Consider the following 22,118-nt stretch of genomic DNA (forward strand, 5'->3'; position numbering starts at 1 on the left):
TTCTGGAAGAGCCTGAATGCTCTCTCCAATTGTTTAATCCTCTCTTGGACTAAATCTATGGGAGGCCTAGCCTGGACCTGAGGGGGCTGGTTATCGTTGATAACAACTCCAGCTCCCTATCTTGGTGCAGGATTGTAAACCAGCTGTTTGCGGCCATTTAGAAGGTCTCGTAGATCTAGGTTCGGGGGATTGTCACGTCCCCGATTGTGATTTAAGTGTTCTCGCAGATCAGGGTGGTCTCCTCAGTTCCCGACATTCCTTGGTTCCGTGCTGTAAATGCTCATGGACCTAGTGTAATCCGAGCTTTCACTTACATAGCTCGTTTCTCGGTTATTGCGAGAAGGGTCCCATTTTGACCTCCTTGTCCCAGTAGTTTTTGATCGTGACATTTGGCTTCTCATAGGCTGAGGAGCCCTGTGATCTCGGTTAGCTTCTCTTTCATTTCCCCATCCTTGCCTAGCCCGTCGATTCCTATCTTCATGTGCAGGTCGTGGAACTTCCTGGACTGGCGAGGGATGCCTTATGGGAGATGGTGGCTATCTCCCATTGTTGGGCCTAGATGGCCCCGAATTTTCCCGGTCAGGATCCGGAACGTTCTGCGCAACATCAGGATTTGGGGTCCAAGCCACTAAGGGGGCTCGGTTATTCCCTGTTCCTGTTTGTGCTTCTGCAGTCGGGTTGGCAGTACCCTTAGCCCGGTTACTCCTATAGAGTCTTGGCTGAACAGGCTGGGACATTGGTGGCAGCGCCTGCTCCGCCCTCCTGGTGGTCGTGCCCTTACGAGGACGTCCCTTAGGCCTTCGAGGAGGGGCCTGGGCGTTAGCAGCTAGTCTGGCTAACTCTTCATTGTGTTTCGTTGCTTCTGCCAACTATTTGCGCAGTTGGCGATTTTCAAGTTCCACAATTGGAACATACCTTTCAGGATTGTAATACATATCTTCGTCGGGCCTGGGGGCAGGTGGTCCTCGAGAATTGGATGAGTCACTCCTTTCATCAGGATCGGGATCCACCATAGGTTGCTTTCTAGGCCGTCATGGGTAATCCTCATCATGAGGAACTTCCTCCTCAGGTATATTGGGGTTACTTGCAGCGACCATTGATGATCTGAGAGGCTCTCTAACTAAACAGGCTCACGTCTTTTTTAATAGCTCTCAATGAAAGCATCAAACTGTTGACGCTGTTTTTCGTCAACTTAAAGAAAAAGAGCAATTAAACAAAAATATACCAAAGCAAATAAAAAATGTAGACAGGATCTTTTACGTGGTTCAGTAGTTAAAATATGCACAGTCCACGAGTCAGTGTTATTAACTCTTTGGAATTCTCTGATAGCTCTCTGGAAGCAAATGTATAGAGTTTATCCCAATATTAATTTTTCGGTCTTTTACAAATGATTTATCCCTCTCTATTTATAGAAGAGATTTATGAATTGCTTCCCACATATCTCGGGAAGTTATTATTCAAATCAAATCAAATAATGTCATTCAATGCATACAGTTATCACGTACGCGGTAATATCCCATAATATGTGGGATTTAATAACAAATTACATCAGATCCCTTAAACATAGGGAATTTATAACAATTAGTACGTTCACACACGGCCGACGAGCAAGGACACCAGGATCACGTACGAACAAGACCGTTTTCCAATTACGAGCTCGTCATCATAGTTCGCCTATGCTCCCAACAAGAAATTATTGATGAAACCATCTTGTTCGAGCTCACACCTCTTGATCTCGAACCATCTTGTCTGAGGGCAGGAAATGAATCAAGAAGTTTATATAAATGTTGAACCATTGCTACAATGAGTTGCGAGCCTAACTTATGAGCTCGGAGCACCTTCGAGGCTACATAATCCTCGAGCTCACGGGGTTGTCACTTACAGCCTTAGCGAGACTGTCTCTGACCTGCTGACCACATGACGATTGTGCTAGTCTCGAGCTTACACATTACGAGCTTGAGCTTCGAGATCAAAGATTCATATTCTCGAAATCTAGGTGTAACAAATGTAAATTTAAATGTTATAAATATTATTTTGATAATAATATATAGGCCTATTTTTTTATTAATTATATTAATATGAATTCAAATATTATTATTATAATAATATTACTAGATAATTAATAATTATATTAATATAATTTTGAATATTATAAAATATTATAATAATAATAATTTATAATACATAATCTTTATTTTTATTAAAAAAATTATTATTTGTGTTTTAAAATGTTATCATATTATATATATAATTTTAAAAAATTACAAACAATGTTTTTGTTTAATTTTTCATTTATTATATTTATGTCATTCTTTTATATATAATATTGTTTATTTATTTGAAATTTATATGACAGTAATATAAATTTGATAAATATAATTGAAAAATTCTATAAGTAAAACTAAGTAAACAACAAGCATTTGCACATTGTTTGTATCTAGTATATATATATATATATATATATATATTATAGATAGATGAAGGTACAACTAATAGGTCTTCATAATAATCCAACAAGATTTTTGCGACAAAAATACATAATGTTTACATAATATAGCACTTAAATACTTAAAAAAATTATAGAAAAAATACTCAAAATTACTAAAATGTTGCATTTAAATACTCAAACTTTGTTTTTACAAGAAAAGTACCCAAAATTATTAAAACGTTATACTTTTACTATCCAAACAATTAAAAAAAATTAATATAAATGCATGTTAATCTATAAAAAATAATAAAAATTATATAAAAATATACAAAAATAACCTAAATTAATTATAAAATTAAAATAATAATTTTATTTAATAATAGAAATATTTTTTATTAAAAAAATTAAAAGAAAAAAATGTGATTGGTTCAATGTCAGTAAACTGTTTTTGAGTTTTAAAAAAATGAATCTGTGATTGGTATTAAATTTAAAAATATAACAGAAACTGTATACGTGATTGGAACAGCTGAATCTGCATATTATTTTAATTTTATATATTTTATATACATAGATTGTATAATATTAAATTTTGATTTATCAATAGATTTAATTAAGTAAAATTTAATTATATTGATAAATTAAAATTTAATAATAATTATTGATTAAATTCATAACAATATCGCATTGTCATCTATAAAAATACCAGCAGAGTTTATTTTTGAATTGGGGATCCTAAATGTCATAAAATGTTCCATAAACACCTTATTACTAGTGGGAACATACTCAAGTCATAAAAATTGGCAAAAACAAAAAAAATACAAGCAATGATACAGAGGATAGGAGTAGAGAGAATAAACAAACCCTGATTTTGATTTTAAGTTTTTTGAGAAAAAATCACAAAACAGGAAAAACACGAAATTGTTGTTTTCTAAATTACAACACAAAATTAGAATTCTGATTAGGATATAGCTTTCAAAAACAATCTACCAATCAAATTGTTATCCCAAAAATTTGAAAATGATGATGTGGCAATAGAAATGACAGGTGGCATGGAATAGTTGGGTGATCTGGCTTAGCAGCAGCCCAGTACATCAGTGAAGAGTTTTGACTGCTTAAGAGGTGTCATGTCCAAGCCAAGTGCACCCGAGGAGAGTACTTGGGCTAGGGTGTGTCCGGTCGGACTTTGGTCCGAGAAGCACTCCAAAAGCATGGTCGGACTTTGGTTCGAGGAAAGCCCAAGGGTGGTGGTCGGATCTTGGTCCGAGGAGAGCCTTGGCATGTGGTCGGACTTTGGTCCGAGGAGAGCCCAAGGGTGGTGGTCGGATCTTGGTCCGAGGAGAGCCCAAGGGTGGTGGTCGGACCTTGGTCCGAGGAGAGGTCCAAGGTGTGGTCGGACCTTGGTCCGAGGAGAGACAAGGGTCTGGTCCTTATGCATATGTCCAGCAAGTGCATGGTTGTCCAGATAGAGAAATGGCATGCATGTGTCCGACCAGCACTTGTATGTATCCAACATGCATGTGTTCGACCAGAAGATGATATTCATCAACCAAATAGACCAGACTGCGTCAAATTCCCAGAAACGGCTTCAGCAAGAATCGGTCTGGGCATGCGCGCGGGAATCTCTCATTCTTCGCTCAAATTGGGGATTCTGTTGTATTTTGAATATTTCTTGTAATTTAAATATAATACGAATAATAAAATATCCCGATCCTAGGGGATATCAGTTTCTGATCCCAAGCCTATAAATAGAGGGTTGAGGGGATCAGAAAATGACTTTTGGCAATTTGAATTTTTGGTATGAGTTTTCTAGAGAGAGAAAGTGTGTTTTCTTGAGAGAGAACTCTTTTTTATTCTGAGAATTTACCCTGAAGAAACTCAGTTGACACTGGTTCATCTGATCTTGAGTGTAGATAAAATAATAAAATCTATAAGTGGATTAAGCTATTACCGACTGATCGGGGCTGAACCACTATAAAAATTGTGTGTGTTCTTTATTTTTTTTATTAAACTGTCTGTGTCGTTTGAATTCTCTTGAAGGTTTGTCGTTTTTGACGTTCTCACGTCGTTGGCTAAAAACGCAGTCAACACAAATATTTTGGTAGGTCCCACAAATTTTGAGTTTTCAAAATCATAAAATCATTTCCAAATCAACTACCAATCACACCCTAAGTTATTTTTTTATATATTTTTATACAACTTTAATTCTTCTTTATAACTTAGAATACATCTATACAGTAAAAATGCAACGATTTAGCAATTTTTGTATTTTTTTCCACCAATAAAAAATTTAGTTATTTAAATGCTATATTGTATAAACATTGAGTATTTTTGCAGGTTCAAAACCCTCTAATCCTCCGATGTTCCATGCTACACAATGTTTAGTTAGGCTTACATTTAACAGTAGATGTTCATTTATGATAAGTATTCAACTTATTTATAACATGAAATTTATCCTTAAAACATATTTATAATTTTTATTTAAAAATAAAAGTAATTTTTTTTCTTTTGAAACCATTTGTGTTGTCATGTATAAAAAAAATGTCAGGTCACTTAAAATTATATCATGTCGTTTTTCAATCATATTATTCTTGTTTTTTTTTTTTTTTTTTTTTCTTTCCTTTGGAAATTGTCCGTCTTAAAAATGATGTTTCCTCTTTCAACCCAAATAAAACCATCTCTTCACTTGTAATGAAAGAATACTGCTATTAATTATATTAAATAGTTTTAGATTACATATATATTATATTTTGAAAGGACAGTTATAACATCCTTTGAATTCAAATTCTCACTTGAAGTATTTTTATAATATGTGCAAGTGGCAAAAAAAAAAAGAGGGTAATTTATTTAATTAAAAACGTTCAAACACATTGTTTCATTAAAGTTATTTTTGCATGTGTTCAAATACATTCAGACGGCCCAAACCTTTTTAAATACGAGGATGACAATTTTACTCGTAAACTCATTTACTCATGAGTACCCTAACCTAATAAATAAGGTATTACTTATGGCTGGCTGGTCTTGAGTTATTTGGGGCCCAAGAAATAATAAAATTTTGGGTCCCTATACAAATTTGTTTCTGATTACTTTTAAATTAATATGGTGGTGTGGTGCAGTGGTAAATCCTTGTTTTGAGTGCTAAGGGTCCAAGGATCGAAACCTTCGAATTTAGTTTTAATATTTTATAATTATTATCAAAATTTTGGGATATGTACCTGATGCAAGTATAGGATAGGTATCCAATTTTATTATCCTACCAAACCTCACCCGATTATGTTATATTCTAATTAATCTTACAATCCTATTACCCTACCATACTTCACCCGATTATGTTATATTATAATTAATCTTACAAATATAAATAATATAAATGCATTTAGTATATTCCTTTTAATTTTAGTATTACTTTATTAGTGATTTTTAACCTTAATATATATATATTTATATATTTGAAAAGATATCATCTTCATCGAATAACAACCAAACAGAGTACATCTGACTACAATTCAGGAGGCAAACCTGGCCACCACACCTTAGTGTTGGACAAGCTTAGAGCCAATTTAGCCCACGAATGAGTACTAGTGTTCACGATTCTATTACAATGATTAATGGAAATAGTGGCAAAACTTTGACGCATCCTCTGGATCTCTTTCAGCACACCACCAAATTCGGATAACTACAGGGAAGCTTAATTCAGAGCTTGGCAGACACGTAAACAATCCGACTCAACCCGTATGTCCTTATAGCCCAGCCGAAGACACAAAACAAGGCCCTATAAAATCGCCTTCGCCTCAGCCACATGCGGCTCAAAGGTTGAGTTCATCGGCACAGCGGAAGAGCCAAGGCAATGCCTTTCATTGTCACTGACAACAAGACCCGAGCCGACTTTGACGAGTTGGGTGCAAAATGACATTTAATAATTTGTGAAAGTAGGTAAATGTACATATTTTTAATTTTACAATAAAATAACTTAATTACATTTTTAGTATTATATATTACCAAATATATCATTTAACAAATTACTATTTTATTCTAAATATTTTAATATTATGGTATATATATATATTAATTTTGTTTAATTAGTATATATTTTAAGGAAATTTTTCAAAAATATGGTTTTTATATCATCAATGTTTTCTTAATTTGTATGGAAAAATTCATTAAAAAAAAATTAAAATATAAGAAACATAATTAGTAGTTAACTAAAATATGGAAATGTCACATTTTTTTATCATAGTTATGTTTTTTTTTTATTTTGAAGATAATTTTATTCTATTTTTTTATTTTTTATTTTTTTCCTTCATTTTTTATTATTTTTTCAGTTATTTTTTCTTTCTTTTTTTCATTACTTTTTTTTTCTATTTTTCTACAAATTTTTTCCTTCATCCTTTTTTTTTTCTTTCCATTTTTCCATTTTCTTATTCTTCTTCTTCCTCTTTTCATTTTTATTCATTTATCTATTTTTTTTCTTTAATTTGTATTGTTTTGTTTTTTTTTTTCATATTTTTCAGTTTTCTTTCTTTTTTTTTTCTTTCATTTTTTCATTTTTTTTTTCTTCATTTTTGTATTTATTATTTTCTCTTTCTATTTTTTTTCCACACATATGAGCTTTTTTTCTTCTTTATTTTTTTTTTCATTTTTTCTACCATTTTTTTCTTTTCATTTTTCCATTATTTTTCTTTTTCTTCTTCTTTTTATTTTTATTTATTCATCAGTTTTTTTTTCATTTTTGTACTTATTCTTTTCTCATTCCATTTTATTTTTTATTTTTTTCACACATATATTTTAACATTACATAATTATTTTACTATTTTTTAATTTATTATCTTTTATTATTGTAATTTTTTTTTATAGTTTTTTCCACTATATGTAAAAAATTCAAATCAATTTTTTCAGCATTTTCTTTTTACTGTAACACTTATAGGAATACCAAAATTTGGAAAGAAAACTAATAAAAATGTGAATGGGTAACTGGTTACCTTCACGTTCTTTGTGTGTATATTTCTGGGTGTAACTGGTTAGCTTCACGTTCTGATGTGTGTGTATATTTATAGGTTTTTTATGGTTACTGGTTACCTATGTTACTAAAATCATATTTACTTCTTCTTATTTTTTTTAATGAAAGTATTCTTCCTCTTTTTCCTTCAAATTTGATGTTTATTTTCATATTTAATATGAGTAATCCGTCACCCCTCTTATGGTAACTGGTTACCTCTCTTGTGCCAGAAAATTACTCATCTCAGGATATCTGGTTACCCTTCTTGGTACATGTTATTTAACTTAGCTCTAGGATTTTTTTTTTACATAACTGTCAAAGATCAATCAAGTAACTGGTTATCTTACCCAGGATTTAAAAAAAACGTACAATCTAATAAAAAAGGAAAAAATGTTTATAATAAATAAAAAATAATTTTAAAAACAATTCATATTACAAAACACAAATTTGCAAAACAACCAAAGAAATTTTTTATATAAAATTAGTAATATAAAAACAATATAAACAAATAAATAAGCTAAAAAAATAATAATCAAATTACAAACATACCCTTCCAAATTAATAAAACTTGATTAAGAGTAAAACTATGGCATAAACCAAGTTTTATACAAAAATATGGGAAAATAAACCCATAAAAGTGAAAATTCTTAAAAAAAACCATAGATTAATTTTTTTTTAAAAAAAAAGCCATATTTTTGCACACTCTATTAAAAATCTCATATAAAATGTAATTTCCTCATATTTTAAAGTTATTTTAATTTTTTTTATTTTTTATAAGTTGTTGAATGATATATCATACTACAGAATACATATACTGAGTTCAAAAATAATATACTAACAAAACATGCAAAATTAATACTAAAAAATGTATATACTATGCTAACAAAATTATATATTACCATTAAAATGTATATACCATGATACAAAATTATATACTACCATTATGTATAATAAGATAGAAACTAACTATCATAAATACATACACACACACACACATATATATATACACCATACCACAACAAATATATGCACTAGTTGGAAAATAATATACCAACAACTCATAAAAAACTTAAAACATCAATATAACTTTAAAATAAAAACTAATTAAACAGAACTAATATACATATACCACTATATTAAAGTCATACGCTCCTAAATAAATAAAAAATAGAAAATGACAATTTAGATAATCAACAATGTAAAAATATAATTTATCTACAATTTTTAAAAGGAATACATTAACTTCTTGATGATAATATTTTAGTTCATTTACTATACTTTGTGCAAAATGATTTTTAATGGTGTGTGAAAGTAAGTAAATGTCTATATTTTTAATTTTGCAGTAAAATAGCCTAATTACATTTTTAATATTACATATTACCAAATATGTCCTTAACAAATTACTATTTTATTATAAATATTTTAATATTACGGTATATGTATATTAGTTTTGTTTAATTAGTTTTTATTTTAAAGTTATTTTGATTTTTTTTCTTTTTTTATGAGTTGTTGAATGATATATCATACCACAAAAAATATATACTAAGTTAAAAAATAATATATCAACAAAACTTACAAAATTATTACTTAAAAATGTATATACTATACTAACAAAATTATATAATACCATTATGTATAATAAGATAGAAACCAACTATCATAATATATATATATACTAGATACCAGCAGTATTATTTATAGAATTTATTAATTATTTTTATTAAATTTATATTAATGTTATATAAATTTTGAAATAATTATCATATTTTAATTAAATAATTTATTTATTTTTGTTTAAGTTTATGTTTGTTCTAGTTTTTGAATTTGGGAGTGACAACAAGATAATATATATTATATGTTTAATGTAATATTAAATATTATATGTAGATTTTAAATTTAAATTTCTTGCTAGTTTTTTTTAAAAAAACAATTTGTTGCTAATTCACAATAAATTATATTATATGTTTAATATTATATTATTCTAATAAGTGAGTTTAAGTTTAATTAAATTTTATTTAAGTTATAAAACGTATGATTTTATTATTTTTAAATAATTATTATTGTAAAATATCTCAAAAATATCATATTTTAATTTTTTTAATTATTTATTTAAGTTTCAGTATTTACAAACTACTGTTAAATATAAGAATATTCTGTTAAATATAAGAATATTATGATAAAATTAACTTTAAAAAAATAAAAACTGTTAAAACCAAGAATTCCGTTATCTACACACTTATTATATAGAATAGGTATATACCATACCACAAAAAATTTATACACTAGCTGGAAAATAATATACCAACAACCCATAAAAAATTTAAAAAATCAATATAACTTTAAAATAAAAACTAATTAAACAAAACTAATATACATATACCACTATATTAAAGTTATACATTCCTAAATAAATAAATAAAATAATAAAAAAGAGCAATTTAGATAATCAACAATATAAAATAATCATTTCTGTACAATTTTTAAAAAGAGAATATTAACTTCTTTATGACAATATTTTGGGCCATTTGTTATAATTACCAGCGTTGACATTCAACTTTACCACACCCTCCAGAACAGTACCCTAACCCATTGATTGACCACCTTTCACAACACCAAATGGACCTGGAGAAGGATCCTCTACGTTAACTTGAGCCTCTTGATATCTACCAAGATACTTCAATGCCCATTCAACCACATACTTGTCATCCATCCAAACATGTTCATGGACCATTTTGTTCCTCCTGTACCAAATTCTCCACAAAAGAACAATAATTTTTTCTCCTTCTTCCTTAGACAGAGAGGACATACAATCAAGGAGCCATTCATGCCATTCATACAAAGCCATACCACAACCTATAATCTCTATGATACGAATAGGAAAGTTTGCTCTTATGCTCTTCAAAGATGAACAGCCCCATAAGGCATGATAGGTAGTTTCAACCTCTCCATGATAAATGGGGCAGATAATATCATTAGGGACACCGTGTTTAGCTAAGTTAGCCATTTTGGGGATCCAATTAGATGATGCCTTCCAAATAATTTTTTTTATTTTATGAGGTAAATTCAAAGACCATAAATAGTTCCACCACTAAGACGGTCTCGAAGATGTTGACGCTTGCCCGATCCCCCTTTGACGCACCAGCTCCAATACCCCGATTTTATAGTATACATTCCAGAATCATGATAATGTCAAATTAATGTATCTTCCCCCATATTCAAACAAGCTGGGACTGAAAGAATCGCACAAGCCTCATCATTTGAAAAAATTTCTTTAATAACCTCCACTTTCCAAACCTCAACCTCATCTTTAAGATCACTAACCATTTCAAGATTCGGATTCCCACTGAAAGAAATTGTCCTTCCTGTAGTTTTCTTAGGAATCCACTGATCACTCTGAATCTTCACCGATTTATCATCACCAATAACCCAACGAGACCCCTCCTCTAAAAATTCACGACCCCACATCACACTTTTCCACAAAAAGGAAGCCCACTTCGAAAGCTTGGCCTTCATAAAAGACGTGTTTGCAAAATAAAGCCCTTTAACAACTTTAGCAGCCAAAGAATCTGGAACATTGTGAATACGCCATGCTTGCTTTGCTAACAAAGATTGGTTAAATAAGAAGAGATTCCTAAAACCAAGACCCCCATCTGCCTTATGCCAACACAATCAGTCCCAAGTGCACCAATGCATAGGACGCTTCTCATTGTCTCCACCCCACCAAAACCAAGCACACAATCTATGAAATTCATTAATCAAAGCCACCGATAACTTGAATAAATTCACTGTGTACGTGGGAATTGCTTGGATAACTGATTTAATGAGAACTTCCCTTCCCCAACTAAGAACAATCTGAATTTCTGGCCAAACAACTTACTCCACACTCTATCCCTAATATTTTGGAATAGACTACTCCTGCTTCTCCCGGCAAACACAAGGAAGGCCCAAGTATTTTTCATGGCATGGCACCAACGGAACCCCCAAAGCATTGGCAAGCAGCCTACACTCCTCTATAGGCATCCACGGAGAAAACCAAACTGCAGACTTATTTAAATTCACAAGTTGCCCCGACGCTTTTTCGTACCACCCTAACACTTCTTTAAACCGAACACACCCCTCCTCTTCTGCCTCAATAAACAAAAAACTATCATCGACAAAAAAAAAGAGATATAGTTGGTCCTTGACGACCACATTTCAATCCATTAATACTACCTTCCATCACCTCTCTTTTCAAAAGGGAAGAGAGTCCTTCCACACATATGAGAAATAAAAACGGGGATAAAGGATCGCCTTGTCTAAGCCTGTGAGTAGGAAGAAAATCACCCACATGGTTTCCATTAAGAATAATTGTGTATCTAACATTAGATATACACTTATGAATAAGCACAATCCACTGCTCATGAAAGCCAAGACTTCTCATCATACCAGATACAAAGTCTCACTTATACAAAATATATACATTAATCTATATATATACTCATTTACATAGTAAATTCGAAATTTAATTAAATTTAAAAAAAAAAGTTAATAAAACTATCTAAAAATTAAAAATCCGAAATATAGTCAATTTATAAAAAAAAAAAATTCACAAAAATTATATTTAAATCATAAAAATTAATAAAATTACACTTACTTGTGGTAATTGTGCAATGTGGGTTCTTGATGTCGAAAACCCCAAAAATCCAATGAAGATTATGGGTTTTCAAATTATATCTTCAAAAAACAAAATCTATACAAAAAAATCCAAAAAAAACTGTATATAAGTTTCATAAACATATATAAATCATTATTTTAACATTAAAATTGAAAAAAAAATGGCTGAAAACGTACCTAAATGGGGAGAACCTCGGTTGGGCGCCGCTGGTTTGGGAGGAAAATGGTCTGAAATTATGGTAGGAGTGAAATGGGGCTCGGCTGGGACGATGAGGGTTTTATTATGGGAGACCCAGTTGCGTCAGTGGCCCACTGACGGTAACGGGCGTTTGCGTCAGTGGGGCACTGACGCAAACGGAAAAGTAAAACACGCATTTTACTTTGCCGTTCGCGTCAGTGCCCCACTGACGCAAACGCCCCGTTACCGTCAGTGGGCCACTGACGCCGTTAACAGCCCGTTTGTGTCAGTGCCCCACTGACACAAACGGTTCCATTAAACAGCGTCAGTGTACGTTATGACGCAATTGGGCCTTCATTTGTGGCAGTGTCCAACTGCCACAAATGCTAATTCTTGGTCAACAGCATCAGTCAACTGCGTTGACTGACGCGTTTGACTGACACAATTGCCCTTTTTTGTAGTAGTGACCAATGCCGACAGTGAATAAGTGTCAGCGTTGCTTTTGATTGTCGCTATTGACCCCAACGCCGACAATTAATTCGAGACCAATGCCGACAATTAAAAATTGTTGTAGTTTACCCCCAACGCCGATAGTTAATTCGAGACCAATGCTGACAATTAAAAAATATTGTAGTTGAACCCAATGCCGACAGTTAATAAAAGCTCAATACCAACAGTTATAACATGTCGCTGAAGTTCAAATTAAATTAAATTAAATTATTCATTAATTAATATAATTAATGAATAATTTAATTTTAAAAATAAACTAAATTATGTAATAAATATATTTATTAATAATATATAATATTAAAATAAAACTTGTCACGATCGGTTAGGTTTAAAAAAAAAGGCAAAGGGGTTGTAAGATAAAAGGCGGGCTAAGCAAATATTTTAGCACTTTGATTTTTTTTTTGGGGGGAAAATCCTTTTATCCCCGCCAATTTTTTCATTAACAAAAGAAGCCCTAAATATAATACTCTTCTCACCCTTCCACCCTCTTTACTAATCCATTAGTTTTCCCCCCATTCTCTCTCTCTCTCTCTCTCTCTCTCTCTCTCTCTCTTCTTTCACTAGTTTCGTGTTGGTCAAAGCTAGCAGAGATGCTAGAGAAACTATTATTCCCTCATTTGTCAACCTCATCATCGGTGAAGAAAAGAAAGGTGAGCCAATCTCTATTATTTATATCGATATGGCTTACAGTAACCCATTTTTCCTTCTCACCATGACCCTTTTATTTTTCCTCACCTTTTTTTCTTCTAATTTTTATAAATTGAAAGACCGATTTCATTTGTTAAATTTTTTTATTATGAAAGTTTGGATGGATAGATAAGAGTTTGATTTTGTGTATATGATTAATAAGATTATAGAAGTTTGATTTCAAGCATTATGGACATATGTGCGTGTAAATATTTCTCAAGACCTTACTGCAACGTTGGGATTTTTTGTGTATGCACTACTACAAAAAAGGTCTTTCTCTGTAGTTTTTTTACTTAATATACTGCGGTTTTCGAGAGTATTGAAAAACACAGTGTATTCGACCGCAGAGAAAAGTTGTATGAAAACCGCAGAGAAAAGTCACACTTTTCTCTGCGGTTGTGTTGAAAAAACTGCGGAGAAAGGTACCATTTTCTCTGAGGTTTATTCAACACAACCGCAGAGAAAAGGGTACCTTTCTCTGCGGTTTTGTTAATACAACCGCAGAGAAAGCCATTTTAATAAAAAAATATTTTTCAATTTCGATTATATATAATTATTTTCAATTCCGATTATGTTGACCGCGTTTTTGGTTAACGACGTGAGAACGTCAAAAGCGATAAAGCCTTCAAGAGAAATAAAACGACACAGACAGTTTTGAACAGAAAGTAAATAACACAACAATTTTTATAGTGGTTCAGCCCCAATATGTTGGTAATAGCCTAATCCACTTAGAGTTGTGATTATAGATCCGTACTCAAGATCAGATGGACTGAGCCAACTGAGTTTCTTCAGTACAGATTACAAGAGTAGAAGAATTTTTCTAGATACAAGCACTTTCTCTCTCTAGAAAACCCAGACCCAAAATTTCCCAAAAAGTCTCAAAAGAAGAAGAAACCTCCTCTGATCTCATAAGCCATGTATTTATAGGCTTAGGATCATACAACTGATATCCCCTAGAATCGAGATATTTTATTATTCTTATTATATTTAAATTACAAAAATATTCAAAATATAACAGAACACCAAATTTGTGGGGAAAAATGAGATATTCCCGCGCGTGCCCAGACCGATTCTTGTTGAAGCCGTTTCTGGGAATTTGACGTAGTCTGGTCCATTTGATTGATGAATATTGTCTTCTAGTCGAACACATGCATGCTGCATGCTGAACACATGCATACGGACCATACCCCTTAGAGTCTCCTCGGACCAAGGTACGAACACACCTCTTGGCTCTCCTCGGACTAAGGTTCGATCACACCACTTGGGGCTCCTCCTCGAACCAAAGTTCGACCATGCTTTGGATTCCTCCTCGGACCACACCCTTGGGCTCTCCTCAGACCACATCCTTGGCTCTCCTCGGACCACACCCTTGGGCTCTCCTCGGACCACACCCTTGGCTCTCCTCGGACCAAGGTCCAACCACACCTCTTGGGGTACTCCTCGAACCAAGGTCCGACCACACCTCTTGGGGTACTCCTCGAACCAAGGTCCAACCACACCTCTTGGGGGTACTCCTCAGACCAAGGTCCGACCGGACCTCTTGGGGCTACTTCTCGGACTAAGGTCTGACCACACCTCTTAGGGATACTCCTCGAACCAAGGTCCGACCGGACACACAAGGGTGTTGGCATTGAGCTTCTCGGGTGCACTTGGCTCGGACATGACCCCTTTCCTCTAACATGGCACGTTCTCTCTGTTCTAGCATGTCATGTCTCTCCTCTAACATGGCAATCTCCTCTAGCATGCCATGTCTCTCCTCTAACATGGCACTCTCCTCTAGCATGCCAGTGCTGGTAGGACATGTGCATGCTGGTAGGACAATGTCACTCCTGGAAAGACAAACATGTGACTGGTTGGACAAGGTCATGCCTGGTCGGTCATGACACTTCTCAAGCAGTCAAAACTCTTTATCAGTCTACCGAGTCACTTTATCACAACTCTGAGGAGTCAATGTATTTATTGACTATTTAATGTGTCTTTTACGGAGCATGTACTGCCACTTGTCACCTCTATTGCCATGTCATCGATCTCCATTTTTTGGGGATAACAGATTATATATATTTTTTCAATATTATAACCTAATTTGATAACTAATTTTTAATATTATATATATACATTTCATAAAAAATATAAAAAATTATGTCAAATACAATACATTTTAAGGAGTAAACATAATTAATATTAACATAATCAAAATACATATAAACTAGATAAATAATATAAAAATAACAAAAAACCAAAATAATTAAAAAAAAAAAAACAAAAAAAGTCAAGTTTTAGTGATCAATAATTGATTTGAACAATAAAAATGTCTTTTAATCATTCACAAACGTTCAAAAAAAGCTTGAAAATCACCCTATAAACATACATTTAAAACACATTATACTCAATCAAAATATCTTCATTTTTTTCCTAAAACTTCAAAACAAATCAATATATATGTATATTTACATGAGTTGTAGCCTAAATATGGAAGAAAATGAAAAAAAAAAACTAAAAAAAAAAGGTGAAAATAGCACTAACCGTGGCTGGGGAAGAAGGGTTGCGCCGTTCCTCTCAGGTCTGCTAAAGTGGAAGAAATTAGAAGAATAAGTAAATGTTGTGAGTCGAGGGTTTTATGTAAGATAAGGGCTTTCTCCACGGTTCAATAAAGAAAACCGTAGAGAAAAGTGGTACACTTTTCTCTGCGGTTTTCTTTATGGAACCGCGGAGAAAAGTCTATTTTTTTCCCACTTCGTGTTTCTTACTCATTTGAACATTTTCTCTGCTTTTCTCTGCGTTTTTAGTTTAATGCTAGAAAAAAAGCGCAGAGAAAACCTATATTTGTAGTAGTGATGATTTGATACAATGACTCCACCTCGGTCCCCTCTTCACTGGTTCCAGGCTCCAACCTTCTCTGCTTTGTAAGTTTTTATTGTTTTGCCTATTTTCTTTTATGTATTTGTTTCTCTCAAATTTTTCTTGAAACTTTGGGAAATTTTTTGGGTTAGTTTCTGGAGTATGAGTAGTTTTTGAGTTTTTATTTTTATTTTTTATGTTTGCTTGTTTTTATCTTGAATGTAGTGTAGAGAAACTATGCTATATGGAACACTTAAACTAACAATTTTTTCCCTCAAGTGTTTGAGATAATGATGCAAAGAACCAAATTACTGTATAATACAATACTAAATTCCTAAAAGAAAATGTACTGTGCGTTTGAGAAAGAAGAAGGTAACGAATTAGTTATTTTATTTTGGCTTATAGGCGTTATGTACTATAGAATACGATACTAGATTCATAAAAGAAAATGCTCATAACATTAACATTAATATCATCATAAACCTTTTTCTTTGCTAGAACATGGTTATATAGCTACACGAGAATTGCTGGATGCATTTTTCTTGTTTTGTTTAGACGGAATTTTATGGAATTTTTCTGGATTGCTGTCATTTGCATGTTGTTGTGATTAAAATATTTGTCTTTTGTTTATATGGAATTTACCATCCTACAAATTAGTTAGCTTTTTTAAATTTAAGTATTTGACTAGTTTTTGGATGAGCATAATTCTTCATAGCATATTAATTTTTGATCGCTGAATGCATGTGACCACCTCTACTTGATGTCTTTTTACTGTTATATGATCAAATATATATATATATATATACATATACATATCGATAGAACTAATTAATTATTCTTAAGTTTCATTTTCTCTGTTTTTATTGTGGACATTTGGAAAAGATATATCTATATATTTATAGTAAGAATTAATAAAATCTTTGAAAAGTATATTGAACTGTTTCATTCTCTTTGTATTATTGGCACTATGTTTCATTTCTAATGCACACAAGTTGTTTGACAAAATATCTCTTAGAATGACACAATTAGATTTATATATATATTTAACTTATATTAATTTTATTCAATATCTAATTGAGTCTTTTTATGGTTTATTTATTCAATGATAGGATTGAAAGGCATAAGGTTATGTTATGATTGAGAGATTATAACATTATGAATTACTACAATCACTGGTATGTTTTTTCATAAAGTTATGATTTGGAGAAGTGTTAAGTGTCCTCCTCAACCATTAAAATCAGTTTAATGTGGATTCTATGTTATAAGGATGATAAAAGACTTTGTCATGAATGATGCTCCAACAAAATGGCTAACTAGTAATGTAAGTTAATATAATATTTATTATTAAAGTTCTAACATTATCTCAATATTCTCATAATGCAATAATTTTTGTTTTAGTGTGGCGGGAAGAACTCTTACACAAAGAAAAATATCATTGAAGTACATGAAGAATGGGCACAATACGTCATGGAGTTTTTAAATACTACATGATAAGTCTATTCATATTTTGGCTAACTAATTAAAATAAGCATGAGACTCATAATTTTGGATAATTAGTTCAAATTTAGTCATATTATTGTAATTAACAATGTTATGGACATTTTGTATAAAAAACATGATTTTTTTAGGATAAATATGCATATAATATATATGTATATATATAATAACACCACAAGTCACAACTGACTTGTGATATACAAAACACCATAGGTTGGTTATGTGAGAAGATTTAGTCATTTTTGGAACTTTGTATTTATTTTATTAGAAATTGTTAGAACTAATCAAATACAGAATCAATCAGCTAACAAATTATAGGTTGAGTTAATTTAGCTTTTTGATGTGCATACTGTGCTAAATATATATTTTATGACAAACTTGTTTTTTTGGAACTTTGCTAGATATCCATTTTATGACAAATTTTTTTGGAATTATGTATTTCTTTTATTAGAAAGTGTTAGAACTAATCAAATATAAAGTTAATGTTACCAATGTTAATTTAATTTCATTTTTTATGTACATTCTTTTACTACAATTACTTCATTGATTTCGAAACCAGGGGGCATTAACAACATATCTGCAATGTCCTCTGGTGTGGAAACTTTGCGACAGTTAAAAACTGTCACCATAGAGAGCCAATCACGACACTTAATAACCGTCGGCGTTGCCAGCAACAGTGACACCTAATAATTGTCGGCGTTGCTCGCAACAGCGACATTGTTTAACTGTTGATGTAGCTACCCCTACGCCGGCATAGGCAAATACGACAGTTAGTCGACTGTCGTCGTTGCTCAATAGCGACAGTTAAAAACTGTCGGGAAAACTCATTTTTGTAGTAGTGTCTTATAGGGGTGCATTTGAAACAAAGTCATTCTCACATCCTCATCCACAAACAGTCTAAGGAGCTGCTCATTCATAGCCGGTGAGACACGAACTGAAACCGTATCGAAGACAGTCCCTCAATCCGTAATAGAAGGCTCATCCGACTTAAACAATTTTTCAAAATAAGACTCAAAATCCACAACAACCTTACCCATATCTTCAACCCAAATATCATTGTTATCCATAATTCCCATAATCAATTTTGTCCCTTCCACTGGGAAATACTATGATGAAAGAAAGTTGTGTTTTTGTCGCCGATTTGGAGCCATTTATACTTAACTCTTGCCGGCCAACATTTTTCATCCTTATAGAGTAACACCAACTCATTTTCAGTTTTAGCAGTCTTTCCAAGAACTCCCATATATTACATTAATACTTAATACATACTATATTTCATTTAATTTTATAAGCATATTTTATTGATTTTTATTTTAAATTTTATTGAGGTAGGGTTACTCATAGGTACCCTATATCCTTTAAAGTAATACACGTAACCTACCCACAGAAAGATTGTAAAGTAATAGGGTAGGATATGGGTAAAACTTTTTTTACTAGGTAGGGTTAAAACCTTGTTTTTTGATCACACATTATTCTTATTGTAGAGAGACCAAGTAAAAAATAATTGTCGGTGGGTGCTATTTTCTAATGAAAAATTTGCAAATATTAGATTGATGTACATATTTCTATACATAAAAAACATTATCTAACAAGATATTTTGAACGCAATAATTTTAAAGAATCAAAATCAAAATAATTATAATTAATTCATTTACTTATGATAAGTCGAAAATTATAGGTTTATAAATTATAATTACTAAAACTTACACAATAAAAAGTAAATGAAGTTTAACTATTTTGTAGAATATATATTAACGATTTTTTTTTGGCTTGAACGGTGTCTTGTTAACAAAAAAAAATACCAAAATTGCCTCCTAATTTTTATAAATACCAAAATGATATTTTTTGTTTTATTGTTCATACTAAAATGGTACCTTAGATCTATTTTTACTCAAGCTTATTTTTTTAAAGACCCTTTGACACTCATTTATATATTATCTATAGTTAAATTTATTTTTAATAAATTAATAACACTTAAACTTTATTTTTTAAAACATATAAAGTTAAAAAAAAATAAAAAAAATAAAAAGATGAAAATAAAATCAAGTATTACATTTTATTGATATTTAATATTTAATTTTAACTTAAATAAACTTATAGTATTATTATTTATTCAAGTGTCTATATTTAAGTAAATAAATTTATTTAGGTTTTATTATTATTTACATTTTATTTAAGTTTATTTTATTTATTAAAATAATTATAAATAACTTAATTATAAAAAATATATGTAAGTATGAGGTAAAAGTTCTTTGACCAAAAATAGGTCTAGAGTACCATTTTGGTATGAATAATAAAATGGAGAGTATTATTTTAATATGAACAACAAAATAGAGAGTATCATATTGGTATTTATAAAAACTGAGAGATATATCTGGTATTTTGCATAAACCATATAATCAAAATGGCATATTCCCTAACAAAATTAACCATTTGTTAGCAAGATTTAGTTTTAAGAACTCTCTTGGCCAAGTTCATGTGGGTTGCTGTTGATCGTGGAAGAAAAAAAATAGACAATGGACACAATTGTCAACGTTGTGTTTAAACACTGTTATAAAAAATACTTAGAGGTCTAAATGGGTAGCGTAAGATATTTTTACTTAGACGACAATTTCCATTTAATTGACGTCTAAGTAAGCTTAGACGTCTGCAATTTAGAACAGTCTAAGTGGGCGTTTAACTTAGACGACAATTCTAAGGAATCAACGTCCAAGTTAGTGTACTAAGACGACGATTCTAAAGAATCAACGTCACTAAGACAATGATTTCTTGGAGCTGTGGTTTACGTATCAGCACTTAGACAAAAGTTCTAAAGAACCGAAGTATTAGTGCAGTTTCAAGGGACTTTTATCTTGCCATCCTTCTCGATTTTTATTCAAATCAATTTTCTTCAAAAATCTGCACACACATTTAACATAAAAGCATTTATAGGAAGTAATATAATGTATCAAAAGTATGTCCAAAGATATAGAACTAACTACTTATAGATAGCAAAATAAACAGCTTAAGTTACCTCTATGACGTCCATCGTTTACCTTAGAAGCCCAGACATCGAGTACTTCATCAATCTCTCCTTAGTTTTCTTACCGCTGCACTAAAAATTAAAAATAAAAACAATAATTAAGATAGTAATATAAAAACTAATACAAGATATGAAAAGCTAAAAAGGAAATAGTATCAACTTGACCAAACTTTTCTCTTCTTGTTCATCTTCCTCTTCGATGTCTATAATAAATATTTAATATATTAGTAGCAGAAATTTTAAAGTGAGCAGACATCTCATACACTACACCTTGGTCAGAAGAGAACACCATTTTAGCAAATGACAAAACTACAGGGCTATCACACACTACATAAAAGGCACATACCTAAAGACCTCTCCTCTAACGCCATAATTAAAAATATCAGCAAGCTTCTCATGCCACATGTAATTAGGAGTTCCAAACACTAGTAAAGGCATGTTTGGAAACAATTGTGTAATTACTAGGCTATTTAATTACTAAAGTAGTCACTACTACAAAAACACTCTTTTAGGACACTTTTTTAGGGCACTGATCTAGATGCGAGTCCTAAAAACAACTCCTGGACTTTTTAGGACTCGCAACGCGAGTCCTAAAAACTATGTGTGTCCTAAAAGTTTGATGTTTTTTTAAAAACACCTCCTGGACTTTTTAGGACACTCATTGCGAGTCCTTAAATAATTTTTTTAGGACACGCGGTGCAAGTCCTAAAAACTTTTGTATATCCTGAAAGTTTGATTTTTTTAACCAAAGTTCCTGGACTTTTTAGGACACTCATTGAGAGTCTTTAAAAAAACATTTTAGGACTCGTAATGAGTGTCCTAAAAAAATTTGTGGGTCCTAAAAAACCTATATAGAAAATTTAAGTGTTGTCATTTAATTAATTATTTATTGGGAAGTAATTATTATGTGTTGGGAAATAATATTTAGCAATATATATTTTTTTAACATTTTATTTTTATTTTTCAAATATTATATCATATATATAATACCTAAACCTAATAACCTATTTCAGATCTGCTGCCTCCTTCTTTCTTCTTCAACAAATGAACTCAGCCCTTAGCCACTCTCATCAACAGCTGTGGATCACGACACCCTTAGCCACTCATCATCAACAGTTGCGGACGATGACCAACGGTGGCGCAAATCTTCGGGCTGGGTGGTTCTCGGCGATGGCGGCGGATTCAAGCGACGCAGGGGCGAGAACTTTCGGGTTGGGTGGTTCTCGGCAACGACTACGGCTTCGAGCGACGCAAGGGCGACGACTTCAAGCTTCGGCCGACGCATGCTCGGTCTAGGTGGTTCTTCTCGCCA

The 22,118-nt window shown here is 31.8% G+C and overlaps 1 protein-coding gene across 1 annotated transcript; it reads right to left on the minus strand.

The window, feature by feature from the left end:
* Positions 1 to 10,002: 10,002 nt before the first annotated feature.
* Positions 10,003 to 10,425, minus strand: LOC133806595 (uncharacterized). Its single transcript, XM_062244684.1, has one exon. The coding sequence runs from the start codon at positions 10,423 to 10,425 to the stop codon at positions 10,003 to 10,005; it is 423 nt and encodes a 140-aa protein (XP_062100668.1).
* Between the last annotated feature and the right edge of the window lie 11,693 nt (positions 10,426 to 22,118).

Source organism: Humulus lupulus, chromosome X (genome assembly GCF_963169125.1).
Source record: "Humulus lupulus chromosome X, drHumLupu1.1, whole genome shotgun sequence".
Taxonomy (NCBI): Eukaryota; Viridiplantae; Streptophyta; class Magnoliopsida; order Rosales; family Cannabaceae; genus Humulus; species Humulus lupulus.

Bases quoted from the DNA above. Each gene is read 5' to 3' on its own strand.
- LOC133806595 (XM_062244684.1), bottom strand. From the start codon at position 10,425: ATGGCTAACTTAGCTAAACACGGTGTCCCTAATGATATTATCTGCCCC.